Raw genomic sequence first — 18,460 nt, 5'->3', positions numbered from 1 at the left:
GCGGGAATTGAACCCAGGTCCCTGGCGCTGTGAGGCAGCAGTGCTAACCACTGTGCCACCGTGCCGCCCATAGAAGTGCAATAAACATTTACATGGATGGTACCATTTGGCTTGGTAAAGTATACAGAGGAAAAATGTCTCCTTTAGTAGGTACTAAGGGCCATAAGTATAAGATAGTCAAATAAATCCAATTTAGAATTTAGCAGAATTCTCTCCCTACAGAGCGGGTGAGAATGAGTGCTAAAGTAGATGATGGTCTCTCACAGGATGAGACTGGAGAAATAATACCGGGAAACACAGAAATGGCAGAGACTTTAAACAAGAGTTTTGTATCACTCTTCACGATCGAAGGTGCAAAAGTGTTATGGACCATACCAAACCTCCTCAAAAATATATTAAGAAGATAACTCAGACCCTGTCTTTTTCTTACTTTAAAGACAAGTGCCAGACATTGCATCGCTGAAGCAATTTGATTGGCCAAACTACTGGTCTTGAAACTGAATACACTTTATTAAGTCATAGAGATGTACAGCATGGAAACAGACCGTCCATGCCGACCAGATATCCCAACCCAATCTAGTCCCACCTGCCAGCACCCGGCCCATATCCCTCTAAACCCTTCTTATTCATATACCCATCCAAATGCGTCTTAAATGTTGCAATTGTTCAAGCCTCCACCAGTTCCACCACCACCTTTTGTCTTCTACCTTTGAGCCAGTTCTGTATCCAAATGGCTAGTTCTCCCTGTATTCCATGAGACCTAACCTTGCTAACCAGTCTCCCATGGGGAACCTTGTCGAATGCCTTATTGAAGTCCATTTAGATCACAGCTACTGCTCTGCCCTTGCTCCAATTGGCCTTTCTCTAATTTAGAACTTCAACTTTTAGATCTGGCCTATCCTTTTCCATCACTATTTTAAATCTAATAGAATTATGGTTGTTGGCCCCAAAGTGCTCCCCCACTGACACCTCAGTCACCTGCCCTGCCTTATTTCCCAAGAGTAGGTCAAGTTTTGCACCTTCTCTGGTTGGTACATCCGCATACTGAATCAGAAAATTTTCTTGTACACACTTAACAATTTCCTCTCCATCTAAACCCTGAACACTATGGCTGTCCCAGTCGATATTTGGAAAGTTAAAATCCCCTACCATAACTACCCTATTATTCTTACAGATAGCTGAGATCTCCTTACAAGTTTGTTTCTCAATTTCCCTCTGACTATTATGGGGTCTATAATACAATCCCAATAAGGTGATCATCCCTTTCTTATTTCTCAGTTCCACCCAAATAACTTCCCTGGATGTATTTCCGGGAATATCCTCCCTCCGCACAGCTGTAATGCTATCCCTTATCAAAAACGCCACTCCCCCTCCTCTCTTGCCTCCCTTTCTATCCCTCCTGTAGCATTTGTATCCTGGAACATTAAGCTGCCAGTCCTGCCCATCTGTGAGCCATGTTTCTGTAATTACTATGATATCCCAGTCCCATGTTCCTAACCATGCCCTGAGTTCATCTGCCTTCCTTGTTACGTCCCTTGCATTGAAATAAATGCAGTTTAGTTTATTAGTCCTACCTTGTCCCTGCCTGCCTGACTGTTTGACTCAATTCTGTTCTCAACTGTACCAGTTTCAGATTGATCTGTTTCCTCACTATCTCCCTGGGTCCCACCTCACCCCTCCCACCTGTTAATCCTATCTAACACACCTTACCAGTTTAAATCCTGCCGAGCAATTCTAGCAAATTTCCCTGCCAGTATATTAGTCCCCTTCCAATTTAGGTGATTAGATCCAATTGTATGAAGCTCTGAGCAGCTTGTTATTGGAATGAGATGTACAGCATGGAAAAAGACCCTTCGGTCCAACCTGTCCATGCCGACCAGATATCACAACCCAATCTAGTCACACCTGCCAGCACTCGGTCCATATCCCTCCAAACCCTTCCTATTCATATACCCATCCAAATGCCTCTTAAATGTTGCAATCGTACCAGCCTGCACCACATCCTCTGGCAGCTCATTCCATACACGTACCACCTTCAGAGTGAAAAAGCTGCCCTTTAGGTCTCTTTTATATCTTTCCACTCTCACACTAAACCGATGCCCTCTAGTTCTGGACTCCCCGACCCCAGGGAAAAGACTTTGTCTATTTATCCTATCCATGCCCCTCATAATTTTGCAAACCTCTATAAGGTCACCCCTCAGCCTCTGACGCTACAGGGAAAACAGCCCCAGCCTGTTCAGCCTCTCCCTGCAGCTCAAATCCTGGCAACATCCTTGTAAATCTCTTCTGAACCCTTTCAAGATTCACAACATCTTTCCGATAGGAAGGAGACGAGAATTGCACGCAATATTCCAACAGTGGCCTAACCAATGTCCTGTACAGCTGCAGCATGACCTCCCAACTCCTGTACTCAATACTCTGACCAATAAAGGAAAGCATACCAAATGCCTTCTTCATGATCCTATCTACCTGCAACTCCACTTTCAAGGAGCTATGAACCTGCACTCCAATGTCTCTTTTTTCAGCAACACTCCCTAGGACCTTACCATTAAGTGTATAACTTCTGCTAAGATTTGCTTTCCCAAAATGCGGCACCTCGCATTTATCTGAATTAAACTCCATCTGCCACTTCTCAGCCCATTGGCCCATCTGGTCCAGATCCTGTTGTAATCTGAGGTAACCCTCTTCGCTGTCCACTACACCTCCAATTTTGGTGTCATCTGCAAACTTACTAACTGTACCTCTTATGCTCGCATCCAAATCATTTATGTAAATGACAAAAAGTAGAGGGCCCAGCACCGATCCTTGTGGCACTCCACTGGTCACAGGCCTCCAGTCTGAAAAACAACCCTCCACCACCACCCTCTGTCTTCTACCTTTGAGCCAGTTCTGTATCCAAATGGCTAGTTCTCCCTGTATTCCATGAGATCTAAACTTGCTAATCAGTCTCCCATGTGGAACCTTGTCGAACGCCTTACTGAAGTCCATATAGATCACATCTACTGCTCTGCCCTCATCAATCTTCTTTGTTACTCCTTCAAAAAACTCAATCAAGTTTGTTAGACATGATTTCCCATGCACAAAGCCATGTTGACTATCCTTAATCAGTTCTTCCTTTCCAAATCATTCGGGAGGCAGAGAGGGTCATAGATCAGAGCTTTAGGGAAGTAGTTACTCCGAAAGTTCAAGATAGATGGGTGACAGTGAGGGGGAGTGGGAGGAGGAAGCCAGTGCAGGGACCCCCTGCGGTCATTCCCCTCAAGAACAAGCATACCGTTTTGGATACTTGTGGGGGGGATGACTTACCAGGGGCAAGCAACGAGGTTCAGGCCTCTGGCACGGAGCCTGGCCCCGTTGCTCAGAAGGGAAGGGTGGAGAAAGGTAGAGCGATAGTTCTTGGGGACTCGATAGTGAGGGGTACAGACAGACGGTTTTGTGGGGGCGACAGTGACTCACGTTTGGTATGTTGCCTCCCAGGTGCAAGGGTACGTGATGTCACTGATCGTGTTTTCCGGGTCCTTAAGGGGGAGGGGGAGCAGCCCCAGATCGTGGTCCACGTTGGCACCAACGATATAGGTAGGAAGAGGGGTGAGGATGTCAGACAGGCTTTCAGGGAGCTAGGTTGGAAGCTCAGAGTTAGAACAAACAGAGTTGTAGTCTCTGGTTTGTTACCCGTGCCACGTGATAGAGAGTCGAGGAATAGGGAGAGAGAGCAGTTAAATGCGTGGCTACAGGGATGGTGCAGGAGGGAGGGATTCCGGTTTCTGGACAACTGGGGTTCTTTCTGGGGAAGGTGGGACCTCTATAAAAAGGATGGTCTACACCTGAACCTGAGGGGCACCAGTATCCTTGGGGGGAGGTTTGCTAGTGCTCTTTGGGAGGGTTTAAACTAACTCCGCCGGGGCATGGGAACCTGGACTGTAGCTTTAGGGTACAGGACCTTGAGTGTAGGGAGGTTATGAATAATGCAGCGACCTCGAAGGAGGGTGCCTGCAAACAGAAGGGTGGATTGAAGTGTGTATACTTCAATGCCAGAAGTATAAGAAATAAGGTAGGTGAACTTGCAGCGTGGGTTGGTACCTGGGACTTCGATGTTGTGGCCATTACAGAGACGTGGGTAGAACAGGGACAAGAATGGCTGTTGCAGGTTCCAGGGTTTAAATGTTTTAGTAGGATCAGACATGGGGGTAAAAAAGGGGGAGGTGTGGCATTACTTGTCAAAGATAGTATTACAGCAGTGGAATGGACGATGGAAGAGGACTTGCCATCTGAGGTAGTTTGGGCTGAGGTTAGAAATAGGAAAGGTGAGGTCACCCTGTTAGGTGTTTTTAAAGGCCTCCTAATAGTCCTAGAGAAGTAGAGGATAATATTGCGAGGATGATTCAGGAAAAGAGTGAAGGTAGCAGGGTGGTTGTTATGGGGGACTTTAACTTCCCAGATATTGACTGGGAGAGCTATAGCTCGAGTTCATTAGATGGGTCGGTGTTTGTCCAATGTGTGCAGGAGGGTTTACTGACACAATATGTAGACAGGCCAACAAGAGGTGAGGCTATACTGGATTTGGTTCTAGGTAATGAACCAGGCCAGGTGTTAGACTTGGAGGTAGGTGAGCACTTCGGGGACAGTGACCACAACTCGGTGACTTTTACTTTAGTGATGGAGAGGGATAAGTGTGCGCCACAGGGCAAGAGTTATAGCTGGGGGCAGGGAAATTATGATGCAGTGAGGCATGACTTAGGGTGTGTGGATTGGAAAAACAGGCTTCAAGAGAAGAACACTAATGAGATGTGGGGATTGTTCAAGGAGCAGCTACTACGTGTCCTCGATAAGTATGTACCAGTCAGGCATGGTGTAAAGGGCCTTGTGAGGCAGCCGTGGTTTAGTAAGGAATTGGAATCCCTTGTGAAAGGGAAGAAGGCGGCATATGTAAAGATGAGGCGTGAAGGTTCAGTTGGGGCGATAGAGAGTTATAAGGTAGCCAGGAAGGATCTAAAGAGAGAGCTAAGAGAAGCGAGAAAGGGACATGAAAAGTCTTTAGCTGGTAGGATTAGGGAAAACCCAAAGGCTTTCTATAGGTATGTCAGGAATAAAAGGATGACTAGGGTAGGTATCGGTCCAGTCAAAGATAGTAGTGGGAAGTTGTGTGTGGAGGCGGAGGAGATTGGAGAGACACTAAATCAATACTTTTCATCAGTATTCACTCAGGAACAGGACACTGTTGCTGATGTGAATATGGAGTCACAAATGATTAGAATGGATGGCCTGGAAATATGCAGGGAAGAGGTTCTGGGAATATTGGAGAGGATGAAAATAGAGTCTCCTGGGCCTGATGGCATTTACCCTAGGATCCTATGGGAAGCTAGGGAGGAGATAGCAGAGCCATTGGCCTGGATTTTTATGTCGTCATTGTCAACGGGAATAGTACCAGAGGACTGGAGGATAGCGAATGTGGTCCCCTTGTTCAAGAAAGGGAGTAGGGATAGCCCTAGTAACTATAGGCTAGTGAGTCTGACTTCAGTGGTGGGCAAAGTCTTAGAGAGAATGGTAAGGGATAAGATTTATGAACATCTGGATAGGAATAACGTGATCAAGGATAGCCAGCATGGTTTTGTGAAGGGCAGGTCGTGCCTCACAAACCTTATCGAGTTCTTTGAGAAGGTGACTAAGGAAGTGGACGAGTGTAAAGCAGTAGATGTTGTGTATATGGATTTTAGTAAGGCGTTCGATAAGGTTCCCCATGGTAGGCTAATGCTAAAACTACGGAGGTATGGCATTGAGGATACATTAGAGGTTTGGTTTAGGAATTGGCTGGCTGGAAGGAGACAGAGGGTAGTAGTTGATGGACTATGTTCATCTTGGAGTGCAGTTACTAGCGGTGTACCACAAGGATCTGTTTTGGGACCATTGCTTTTTGTTATCTTTATAAATGATCTAGAGGAAGGGCTTGAAAGCTGGGTAAGCAAGTTTGCGGATGACACAAAAGTCGGTGGAGTTGTGGATAGTGAGGAAGGAAGTGGTAGGTTACAGCGGGATATAGATAAGTTGCAGAGCTGGGCAGAAATGTGGCAAATGGAATTCAATGTAGCTAAGTGTGAAGTCATTCACTTTGGTAGGAGTAACAAGAAGATGGATTACTGGGCTAATGGTAGGCTACTTGGTAGTGTGGATGAGCAGAGGGATCTTGGTGTCCATGTACACAGATCTCTGAAAGTTGCCACCCAGGTAAATAGTGCTGTGAGGAAGGCATATGGTGTACTGGGCTTTATTGGTAGAGGAATTGAGTTCCGGAGTCCTGAGGTCATGTTGCAACTGTATAAGACTCTGGTGCGGCCTCATCTGGAGTATTGTGTGCAGTTTTGGTCGCCATACTATAGGAAGGATGTGGAGGCATTGGAACGGGTGCAGAGGAGGATTACCAGGATGTTGCCTGGAATGGTAGGAAAATCTTATGAGGAAAGGCTGAGGCACTTGGGGCTGTTCTCATTGGAGAAGAGAAGGTTTAGGGGAGATTTGATAGAGATGTATAAGATGATTAGGGGTTTAGATAGGGTCGACACTGAGAACCTTTTACCGCTAATGGAGTCAGGTGTTACTAGGGGACACAGCTTTAAATTAAGGGGTGGTAGGTATAGGACAGATGTTAGGGGTAGATTCTTTACACAGCGGGTTGTGAGTTCATGGAATGCCCTGCCAGTAGCAGTGGTGAACTTTCCTTCTTTATGGTCATTTAAGCGGGCATTGGATAGGCATTTGGAAGTTATTGGGCTAGTGTAGGTTAGGTAGGATTCGGTCGGCGCAACTTCGAGGGCCGAAGGGCCTGTACTGCGCTGTATCTTTCTATGTTCTAAATACATGTACATCCTGTCCCTCAGGATTCCCTCCAACAACTTGTCCACCAATGAGGTCAGGTTGACTGGTCTATAGTTCCTGGCTTGTCTTTACCGCCCTTCTTAAACAGTGGCACCACGTTTGCCAACCTCCAGTCTTCTGGCACCTCACCTGTGACTATCGATGATATAAATATCTCAGCAAGACGCCCAGCAATCACTTCTCTAGCTTCCCACAGAATTCTCGGGTACACCTGATCCTGGAGTTAACCCATCTATGTGACTGTATCAGAGACTTTCCCCTCTTCCTATAATTGCCATCCATCACACATTGTTGCTGTTGCGAATTCCTCATCACTTCTAACTGTTTCTCCAAGCGATACATTTGATCTGATAAGATTCGCAACCAACAGCATTTATTGCAGATATAATCCGCAGTAACCCTTAAACTCTCTTTAAACTCCCACATCTGACAAGAAGTGCACATCACTCTACCAAAGGCCATTTTTGTTCCTTCACAATCTACAGACCCAGAAAATAACACCATCTTATTCCTCCGCAAAACACTGCCCCAGGTTAAATTAATAGTTGTGGCTTATCTTTTAATTTTAGCCAAGAGACATATCTCAAAAAACATATAATCAAGAAAGAACCCATTCTACGTACTACTGAAGACTTTCTGTAGGTCACACTCAAAAACAATACTATACAGTTATCTGCTTCTGTGCTGTGAACTTCGCCCAAACAGTTCCTCCAAGATCAGTTGTGAATTTCACTGTCTGCTAATTTTCCCAGAAGCACTTCAATGTCCAGCAATACGTGAATTCAAACAGCAAAGGCAGTAATTGTGCAGATTCACTGCTCTGCCAGTTTCTCTCTCTCTCTCTCTCTCTCTCTCTCCTGCACTGACCTCACCATGTGCTTCCTTTGTCTGTTCTTCTCCCTTTTAAAACTGCTGTTGTTTTGACTTTTTTTTCCCCAAAGTTCCAAAATGGAACAGCATATAAAACAGTAATTGCTGCTCCTGGAATTCGAGGAAATCACCTCCAGCACCTAAAATATCTCATATACCATATTCATATACCATAGGCAAAATACAACAAAATGATAAACAGCAGGAAGAAAAAACCCAAGGCCTCATAAGTTTTGGAGCAGACAGCTCAGTAGCCTGTCTCAACCTTCCTTCCTAAAAAAAAGGACAAAATATACCTCTTAAAGCCTTGGTATTGTTACAAAGAAAATAAATGACAATAATAGTAGAATAACATGAGGTAAAGGGGAGGGAGGAATTTAATCCCAGTCAGAATCACTAGAAAAATGGTACTAGATACACCAAGGGAATTAAAAGCTGACAGGTCCCCTGATCTGTTGGCCTGGTTCCAAGAGTCTTAAAAGAAGTGGATGCATGCCATTTTCAGCTTGTTAAGCTGCAATTAGTAGAGTGCTGCAGCAATCTCAACGATTTATGTTCGATAGTAAAGACTTGAGTTAATGACTAACTGCCACATTTTCTGATAATACATCAGCAGGTTGGAAACAAGTTGTGTGGACTGAAAGAGTTTACAAATGGACAGAAATAGGTTAAGTGAGTGATCAAAAATTTAGTACTGAACTATAATGTGAGAAAATATGAAGTTGTCTACTTTGGCAGGAAGAATAGAAAAAAGCAAAATATTATTTTAGTAGAGCAAGACTGTAGGATCAATTAGGAGCAAGTGAGGACTGCAATTGCTGGAGGTCAGAGTCAAAAAGTGTGGCACTAGGAAAGCATTGCTGGTCAGGCAACATCCGAGGAGCAGGAGAGTTGACATTTCGAGCATAACGTCTTCATCAGGAATGATTTATGAAGAGCTTATGCTGAAAACACGACTCTCCTGCTCCTCGGATGTTGCCTGATCGGCTGTGCTTTCCCAGTGCCACACTTGTTAACTCGAGACTGTAGAATGTTGAGGGACAGAGAGAGATCTGATGTCCTTGGTTGTCATGCGGGTGGAACAAGTACAGAGGAACCTCGATTATCCGAATATTAATTATCCGAAATTTGGATGATTGGAAGAAGATCTCAAGGTCCCAACAGAAAAATTACATCAAAGAGATGTTTCAACACGGATCGTATTTTTTGTTTACAATGATTGAAAATGAACCCAGCTTACTGAAATGCTGCCGAGAGCAGTCCTGGACATCGATGGGAGCCCAGGCACCATATCCAAATGACTGACCGACTGCCTGCCCTCTCTCTCTCTCTCTCTCCCCCCACCATACTTTCCCAGAAGTTATACATAGGGGTATACTGTAAACCTTCCTTCCCCAGATAATCTCTCCAACATTGCCCTAGACATGGCACGGGTAGAACCTGTCAAAAAGTTGCAGTAAAATGTTGTGTACGTGGTTGTGTGTGCTATTTTGAGACTCACCCCCTAAAGGTAGCAGCAGTTTTGCTGTTGGTGTCCAGTCCGGCTGCCCTAGATGGGGTGGGAGGGGGTGGACAGGGTCTCATGGGAGTCGATGTGGACAGGGGCGCATGGGGTGGGTGGAGAGGTGTGGTGTGGCGGCCAGGGAGTGGTGTTGGATGGGGTTGGGTGGGTGGACAGGGGGTGCAGGTTGGAGGTGGACAGGGGTGGGAAAGTCATGCGTGGTGTGCTACTGCCTAGTCTCCTGAACAGCGAGCGGACTTAGCAAGTGCTTTGCTGTGTCAATCCATTGAACTGATTGAGTGGGAGTGGGGGGAGCCATCAGCAGTGCTGCAGGTCCCTTACACATAAGTGTGTCTCTGCTCAGAAACAAACCCTGAGACAAAGAGAGGGGGTAAGGCAGGCAGAGCCAGGGAAAAGGAAACTTCAGAAAACTTCCAGCCCCAGAGGATAGGCATTGAATCAATTAACTGAACAATCAATTATCTGAACAAAATACTGCCAGCCCATCTCATTCGGATAACGAGGCTCCTCTGTATTTAGGAAGGCAAATACAATGTTGACCTTCATGGATTCCTGCAATGAAGAAGTTGCCTTATAAAGAAAGTTTGAGAAGATTTGGTCTAAATCTATTGGAGTTTAGAAGAATGAGAAGTGATCTAATTGAAAATAATATTCTGAGGTGCCTTGACCAGGTAGATGCTGAAGGGATGTTTCCTCTTACTGAGGAACCCAGAACTGGGGGTTACAGTTTCAAAATAAAGGGTCTTCTATTTAAGGTAGAGATGAAATGGAATTTCTTCTCTTAGACAATCATTAATCTTTGGAGTTACTATTCCAAACAACAGTGAAAGCTAGGCAAAAGAATATATTCAATGATGAACTAGACCAATTTTTGATCTGCGAAGGCGATGAGTGTTTGAGGGGACGACAGGGAAAGTGGAGTTTCCTGATCTTATTGAATGGCAGTGCAGCTTTGAGGGCCCAAACGTCTCCTCCTTCACCTACTTCTAATAGAATTTACATTAGGTAAATGAAGTGATTCAAAGAGACACATCTAAGGGAAAATTGGATTAACTCAAAAGGAAGAATGAAACAGAATATATAAGGTTAATGAAGAGAAAGAGTCGGAGGCTCCCCCGAAGCATAAACACCAGTATGGAGCAGATGGAATGAGTGGATTATTTCTCGATTCTTTTCTGATTTTTTTGCCCCACTGTCCCCACCCAGTGGCATGTTACTGAACCTCCAAAACACAAGTCCACAATTGTTAGTTGATATGCATGGCAAGTACCAAAATAGTCTTGGTCACTACACAGGCAGGTTGGACTTTGTTGATGATAAGGGACAGAGAGTCAAAAAAATGTCCATCATATTATCAGAGGAGGAAGAAAGAATAATCAAATATAGAATTCTCTTTGGTTCTTTCAGAGCAGAGATCAGGAAAAATCTAAAAGAACAATTCTCTCTATTCGTGGAATGGTGAAATGTGAAGGCCGCCTGAAAGTCTGGAATATAGTCAGAGGTTGCTGAGACATCACTTGTTTGCATTCTGGGAGTGGACTTCACAGTCAGCATGGGTGTGAAGGACATCATAGAAGATCCGACTATTAAGGAACGGTCAGCCCCAAACATTCCTGACGAAGTGCTTATGCTCGAAACGTTAATTCTCCTACCCCTTGGATGCTGCCTGACCGGCTGTGCACTTCCAGCACCACACTCTTCAACTCTGATCTCCAGCATCTGTAGTCCTCACTTTCTCCCAGCCCCAAACGTTAGCTTACTGTATTGAATCATGGAACCAGGTCACCCAGCCCATCAAGCCCACAACAACCCTCTGAAGAGCATCCCACCCAGACCCTTACCCTAAAACCCATTTTTCCAAGGCAGCAGTGATTACCGCTGAGCCATCATGTTTCCATCCCTCTCTCCTCCTCCACGAACTAAAAAAAAGAGGCAAGGTTCGGAGCAGATCAGACAGAACAATGTGAGAGGGATTTCAGCAGCAGGAGTTCAAGAGTGAGCCTAAACAGCTTCGGGAAACTGTTGCTGGTGAGTAGCGGATAAGTTTTGAGAAATCATTATCAGAGCAGAGAGCAACAGCAGCTTCAATTTAGTTTTAAAAGTATTTACCTTTGTAAAGATTAATTAGATTAAAGGGATAAGCCAAGGCAGGCAAGCTCCAAATCATAGTCTGCTCCTCTTGCTTGATGAAGGAAGCCGGGCACATTTCCAGTGCCCGAGACCTGTGTATGTGCAAGAAGTGGCTCCAGCTGCAGCTCCTGGAAGCTTGGATTTCATAGTTGGAGCGGGTCTGGGGACACTGTGGAGTATTTGCAAGACACAGAATACCGTGGGTAGTATGTATAGAGAGGTGGTCACACCACTGACTCCAACTCCACAGACAGGAAGGGAATGGGTGACCACCAGGCAGAACAGGAGGGCTAAGCAGGCAGTGCAGGAATCTCCTGTGGCTATTACTGTTTTGGATACAGCTGAGGGGAATGGCCTCTCAGGGGAAAGCAGCAGCAGCCAAATTCATGGTTCTGCTGTGAAGGGAGGCTGAAATAGTTATAGAAATGCCATAGGGGATTTAATTGTACGGGGAATAAATAGGCGTGTCTGTGGCTGTTAACGAGAGTCCATGATGATACATTGCCTCCCTGGTGCTCGGGTCCTGGATGTCTTGGAGCAGTTGCACGACTTTGTAGAGTGGTCGTGGTACATGTACTAACGGCATAGGTGAAAAAAAAGGATGAGGTCCTAAAAGCAGAGTATAGAGAACGAGGAAGAAAGTTGAAACGTTAACCTTAATGATAGTTATTGCAGGATTACTACCAGTGCCACGAGCTAGTCAGAGTAGAAACAGCAGGATATATAGGATGAACATGAGGAGGTTTCAAATTTGTGGGGTATTGGGACAGGTTTTGGGGAGGTGGGACGTGTACAAACAGGATGGGGCACACCTGGGCAGGACTGGGATTTATGTTCTTGGTGGTGGATACTTGGTTTGGGAGGGTTTAAACTAATGTGGCAGGGGAGGAGAACCTGAAGAGTAGGGCAGTAGATGCAGAACTAAGGGAGAGGTAGAAACCAAGGCAAACAGGACTAAGAACAAGAACAGGCAGGGAAACACTGATGAAAGGAGCAGGAGAAGGGTGGTGTCTGAAATACGTGTGTTTCAATGTGAGAAGTATAATAAGCAAGGTAAATGAACTTAGAGCTTTGCTTTGCTTAGTACTTGGAACTGTGATTACGGAGAATTGGCTAAAAGAGGAACAGGACTGGGAGCTGAATGCTCAAGGATTTAGATGTTTCAGGTGGGATAGAAGGAGATGTAAATGAGGTGGGGGAGTTGCATTGCTGGTAAAGGCGTATCCCACACTGTACTGAGGGAGGATACATCAAAGGACTTGTGCAGTGAGGGATTATGGACAGAACTCAGTAACAGGAAAAGTGAAACCCAACACTGGGCTTAGAGGCGTACAGGCCTTCCAACAGCCAACGGGAAAAAGAGGAGAGAATACGTAGACAGATTTTGGAAAGATGCAAAACCAGCAGGGTTGTTGTGGTGGTGATTTTAAGTTCCTCTATTTTGACTGAGACTCATTTCATGTTAGGGGCTTGGATGGGGCAGAATGTGTAAGGTAAAAACAAGGACTGCAAATGCTGGAAACCAGATTCTAGATTAGAGTGGTGCAGGAAAGGCACAGCAGTTCAGGCAGCATCTGAGGAGCAGGAAAATCGATGTTTTCCTCATGCGCTGTATGCTGCTGCTGTCTCCCAAACTGGGAGCAGACTTTAAAAACTCCTGAGCCCCAGAGGAAAGGTATTTAATCGATTGACCGAGTAATCAAATATCCGAACGAAATAGTGCCTGCCCATCACGTTCGGATAATCGAGGTACCCTTGTATTGGACAGGAACTAGAGAATTCTGATTGAAGGCGGCTGTTTGAGGGTAGATCCACATCGGACATATGGGAGCATTTCAAATGGCAATTGATAAGAGTTCAGGAGTAGCACAGCAAGAATGAAGGATAGATATGGCAAGTCACACGAACCTTGAATAACCAGAGATATTACGACCTTGGTCCAAAAGAAAAAGGAAGCATTCATAAGGACTAGGAGTATGGGAACTGACAAAGCCCTGGAAGAATATAAGAAAAGGAGGATAGAACCGAAATTAAAAGGAATTAAAAGGGCTAAAAAGGATCACGAAATGTCATTAGCAAACAGGATTAAGAGGAATCTCAAGGCTTTTTACACCTATAAAAAGTAAGAGGGTAACCAGGGAAAGGGTTGGCCCACTCTATATGTAGAGCCAGAGAAGGTAGGTGAGGTCATAAATGAATATTTTGTGTCAGTATTCACCAAGGAGAAGGAATTGGTAGAGGATGATCTCAGGGAAGGAAGTGTCGAAATTTTAAGCCAAGTTACTACTAAAAAAGAAGACGTGTTGTGCACCTCTTAAAAAGTATTAAGATAGATAAGTCCTGATGAGACCTATTTCAGAATATTGAGGCAAGAGAAAAATTGCTGGAGCATTGACAGACATCTTTATATCCTCCTTGACCACAGGTGAGTTCCCAGAGGACTGGAGAATAGCCAATGTTGTCCCATTGTTTAAAAAGGGTTCCCAGAGGACTGGAGAATAGCCAATGTTGTCCCAATGTTTAAAAAGGGTGACAGGGATAATCCAGGAAATTACAGGCGTGTGAGCCTCATGTCAGTGGTAAGGAAATTATTGGAAAAAATTCTGAGGGACAAGATCTATACACATTTAGAAGCAAATGGATTTATTAGGATAGACAGCATGGTTTTGTGCAAGAGAGGTCATGCCTCACTAACTTGTTTGTGATTTTTGAGAAGGTGACAAAGACAATTGTTGAAGGAAAAGTGTCTACATGGACTTCAGTAAAGCTTTTGACACATGGCAGATGGGTACAAAAGGTAAAGCTGGCAAGATGGACACAGAACTGGCTTAGTCATAGGAGACAGAAAGGGTGTGTATTGGAATGGAGGGTTGTGACTAGTGGTGTTCCATAGGAATCAGTGCTGGGACCTCTGCTGGTTGTGGGCTACATAAGTGATTTGAAGACACTGTCCTGTTTGCCTTGTTAAAAATCACACAACACTAAGTTATAGTCCAACAGGTTTAATTTGAAGCACTAGCTTTCAGAGCGCCGCTCCTTCATCAGGTGGCTGTGTCAGGAGGAGCGGCGCTCTAAAAGCTAGTGCTTCCAATTAAACCTGTTGGACTATAACCTGGTGTTGTGCGATTTTTAACTTTGTACACTTCAGTCCAACACCGGCATCTCCAAATCATGACTGTTCCCCTTGGTCCAGGAACTCCCCACTTATATTTAGGACACCACTCATGCACTCCACCTCCTCTAGGACTTTTGTTTCCCTGGTCCCCAAAGCCTCATCTTCACCATTGACATCCAGTCCCTATACACATTCATCCGCCATGACAAAAGCCTCCAAGCCCTCTGTTTCTTCCTCTAACGCTGACCCAACCAGTACCCTTCCACTGACACTCTCATTCTCCATTGGCTGACCTGGTCCTTACCCACAACAATTTCTCATTGCAATCCTTCCACTTCCTCCAGACCAAAAGAGTTGCCATCAGCTCCCAAATGAGTCCAGCTGTGCTTGCCCCTTCGTCAGGTATGTGGAACAGTTCATCTTCTGCAGCTACACTAGCACCATTCTCCACCTTTTCCTCCGCTAGATCAATGACTGTATCGGCGCCACTTCGTGCTCCCACAAGGAGGTTGAACAGTTCATTAACTTCACTTACACCTTCCAACCCAACCTCAAGTTCAGCTGGACCATCTCGGACACCTCCCTCCCCTTCCTGGACCTCTGCATTTCCATTTCCTGTGACCAACTCAACATGGACATCTACTACAAACCCATTGACTTCCACAGCTACCTGGACTACACCTCCTCCCACCCTGCTTCTGTAAAATCACTATCCCTTATTCCCAATTCCTGCACCTCAGCTGCATCTACTCCCAGGAGGACCAAATCCACCATAGAACATCCCAGATGGCCTCCTTCTTCAGAGACCGCAATTTCCTCTTCCACATGGTCAACAATGCCCTCCAGGGCATCTCCTCCACATTCCGTACCTCCGCCCTTGAACCCCACCTCTTCAATCTCAAGGACTGAATCCCTTGGTCCTCACCTTCCTCCCCATCAACCTCCGGATACATCACATCATCCTCTGCTATTTCTGCTACCTACAATCAGACCTTCCCATCAGAGATATATTTCTCTCCCCACCCCTGTCTGCACTCTGGAGAGACAATTCCCTCTGCGACTCCCTTGTTAGGTTCAGGCCTCCCACCAACCCACCCTCCAATCCTGGTACCTTCCCCTGCCACTGCAACAAGTGCAAAACCTGCACCCAAACCTCCCCCTTTACATCCGACCAAGGCCCCAAAGGATCCTTCCACATCTGACAAAGAATTATCTGTACTTCCACAGAAGTCATCTATTGTGTCTGTAGTCTACTCTACATTGGGGAGACAGACGCTAACTTGCAGAATGTTTCAGAGAACATCTCTGGGACACATGGACTAAACGACCCACAGCCCGGTTGCCGAATATTTTAACTCCCCCTTCCACTCTAACAAGCACATGCAAGTCCGAGGCCTCTTCCACCTTCAAACACTAACCACCCGATGCCTGAAGGAAGAACGCCTCATCTTCTACCTTGGGACCTTCCAACCACAAGAACTCAATGTGGATTTCATCAATTTCCTCATTTCCCCATCACCCATCTTTATCCCAGATCCAACCTTCCAACTTGGCACCACCCCCTTGAACAGTCCTACCTGCCTATCTTCTTTCCCACCTATCCACTCCACCGTCCTTTCCGACTTATCACCTTCACCCCCACCTTCATCTACCTATCACATTCCCAGCTACCTTTCCCTGAGCCCCACCCCCTCCCATTTATCTCTCAGCCCCCTAGGGCCACAAGCCTCATTCCTGATGAAAAGCTTATGCTCAAAATGTCAATTCTCTGGTTCCTCAGATGCTGTCTGACCAGCTGTGCTTTTCCAGCACCACATGTTTTGACTCTGATCTCCAGCATCTGCAGTACTCACTTTCTCCTAGGTAAATATAGCTGGTCTAATTAGTAAGTTTGCGGACAATACAAAGATTGGTGAGTTGCTGATAGTGAGGAGGACTGTCAGAGGATACAACAGGATATAGATCAGTTGTAGGCATGGGCAGAAAAATGGCAGATGGAGTTGAATCTAGACAAATGTGAGATGATGCACTTTGGAGGGTCAAGTACAGGTTGAAATTATACAGTGAATGGCAGAACCCTAGCAGCATTGATTATACAGAAGGATCTAGGTGTGTAGATCCACAGTTTGCTGAAGGTTGCAGCACAGGTAGATAAGGTAAGAGAAAAGGCCTATGGCATGCTTGCCTTCATTGGGAGGGGCACTGAGTGTAAGGATAGGTAACTTATTCTGAAGCTTTACAGAACTTTAGTTAGGCCACACTTGTAATATCGCGTACAGTTCTGTCACCACATTACCAGAAGGATGTAGATACCTTAATGAGGGTGCAGAAAAGATTTACCCGAATGTTGCTTGGTATGGAGGATTTTAGCATTAAAGAAAGATTGGATAGACTAGGTTTGCTTTCACTGGAAGCAGGAGGTCAAGGGGCAACGTGATAGAAGTTTATAAGATTGTGAATGGCATGGATAGGGTGGAAAGTATGAGGCTTTTTCCCAAAATGGAGGGGTCAGTTACTAGGGGACACAGGTTCAAGGTGTGTGGTGGGGGGGTGTTTAAGAAAGATGTGAAAGGCAAGTTTTTCAGATAAAGGAAACATGCTGCCATAGTACATGGTGGAAGCAGACATAATAGCAGCATTCAAGAGGCACGTGGAAGAATACACTAATAGAAAAGGAATAGAGGGATATGGGTCTTGTTTGTGAAGACAGTTTTAGTATGGAAGGGCAAATGTATTGGCGTAGGGTTGAAGGGCCAAACAGTCTGAGCTGTAATGTTCTTTGTTCTCTACATTGTGTTTTTGTATTTCACTTGAGACCGGAAGAGGTCATTCCTTACCCGTTCTTTGTTTTCATCCTCCAATTCTGCATCCAGGAAATCCAGAGTCACTGGCTCTCGAAAATTTATAATCTAGAAATGAGAACCAGGAAGAAAATTATGTATGACATGATATTGACAACCACATCATAGAGAGTTAAAAGTGAATGTGTCTCTGCCATCTTGCTTTGATTGTATAGGTACTTCCTGCTGTGGTTTATTCTTAGGTTTCTATGTGTTTCCTCAAGAAGGGATGGATCAGGCATTTGCATTAAAATGTTTTCCTCTATCATAAGTGTCAGGTAGTAAAGGTGTCATGAGCCAGTAAGAAACTTCAGTCACAGGGAGAGTATCACCACCTTTATTGTGCTTTCAATAACCACTATCAAAATCCAACTGTCAGAAGATTACTGATGATGGACACACTCCATACATTTCAGTTGAGAAACAGGTCACAGGGTGAATCATTGGTCATTGCAATTTGAATGATGTCCAAAATGCTACCCTCTAGTTATAAACGCATTATCCAAGTGGGTAAATGTTTAAGAAGCTCATATATCTTTACAGCTGAGTTCAGGGACTGTTGGAGTCATCGGAATGGATCACTTCTGACATCTCTTACCTTTGGCTGTAGGTTTGGATGGAACAGGACATACCCATTTGGATCGATAGCGAAAAAGTACCCATTGCCACCTAACTGTGAGGAGAAACCAACAGTGAATATTACCAAGAAACACGAGCAGAAATTTCAATACAAAATGCACTAGCGCACAGTAGCTCCTTCCTACAATTGGTGTGTTTGCAGATTTCAGTAGTGAGTGAAAAAATTAGAGCAGTAAGATTAAGAAACTTTAAAAACTCTGTTATAGACTCAGAAAAATCATCCTAAAATATTATTGCATCTCATCCATTACCCTAAACATTTACAACTCCACCATTAGCAAATAGTGACAAAAGATTGAATTATCAACAGGATGTAGTGTAGCAGTTCATCAAAGACTCTTCAGCAAATATCTACAATCTAGAAGAATAAGGCCAGCATCTCATGGGTACTGTATCACCTGGGTATGAGCAATAAAAGTTGACCCACTCAGAGATATCTATATCCAGAGACTGAAGATTAAAATTCAACTCATA

At 44.9% G+C, this 18,460-nt stretch overlaps 1 protein-coding gene across 1 annotated transcript in view; it reads right to left on the bottom strand.

Moving 5' to 3' along the window:
- Positions 1–18,460, bottom strand: part of cacna2d2a (calcium channel, voltage-dependent, alpha 2/delta subunit 2a) — an 871,148-nt gene that overhangs the window by 59,385 nt on the left and 793,303 nt on the right. Inside the window, exons 19-20 of the mRNA XM_060835047.1 lie at positions 17,946–18,020; positions 17,345–17,416 (exon numbers count right to left, since the gene is read on the bottom strand). Coding sequence (XP_060691030.1) covers positions 17,345–17,416; positions 17,946–18,020 — 147 coding nt within the window. The remainder of the gene's footprint in view (positions 1–17,344; positions 17,417–17,945; positions 18,021–18,460) is intronic.

Source organism: Hemiscyllium ocellatum, chromosome 14 (assembly GCF_020745735.1).
Source record: "Hemiscyllium ocellatum isolate sHemOce1 chromosome 14, sHemOce1.pat.X.cur, whole genome shotgun sequence".
NCBI classification, from domain to species: Eukaryota; Metazoa; Chordata; class Chondrichthyes; order Orectolobiformes; family Hemiscylliidae; genus Hemiscyllium; species Hemiscyllium ocellatum.
Note: the sequence above shows the minus strand (reverse complement) of the source record. Positions and strands in the feature narration are given on the sequence as shown.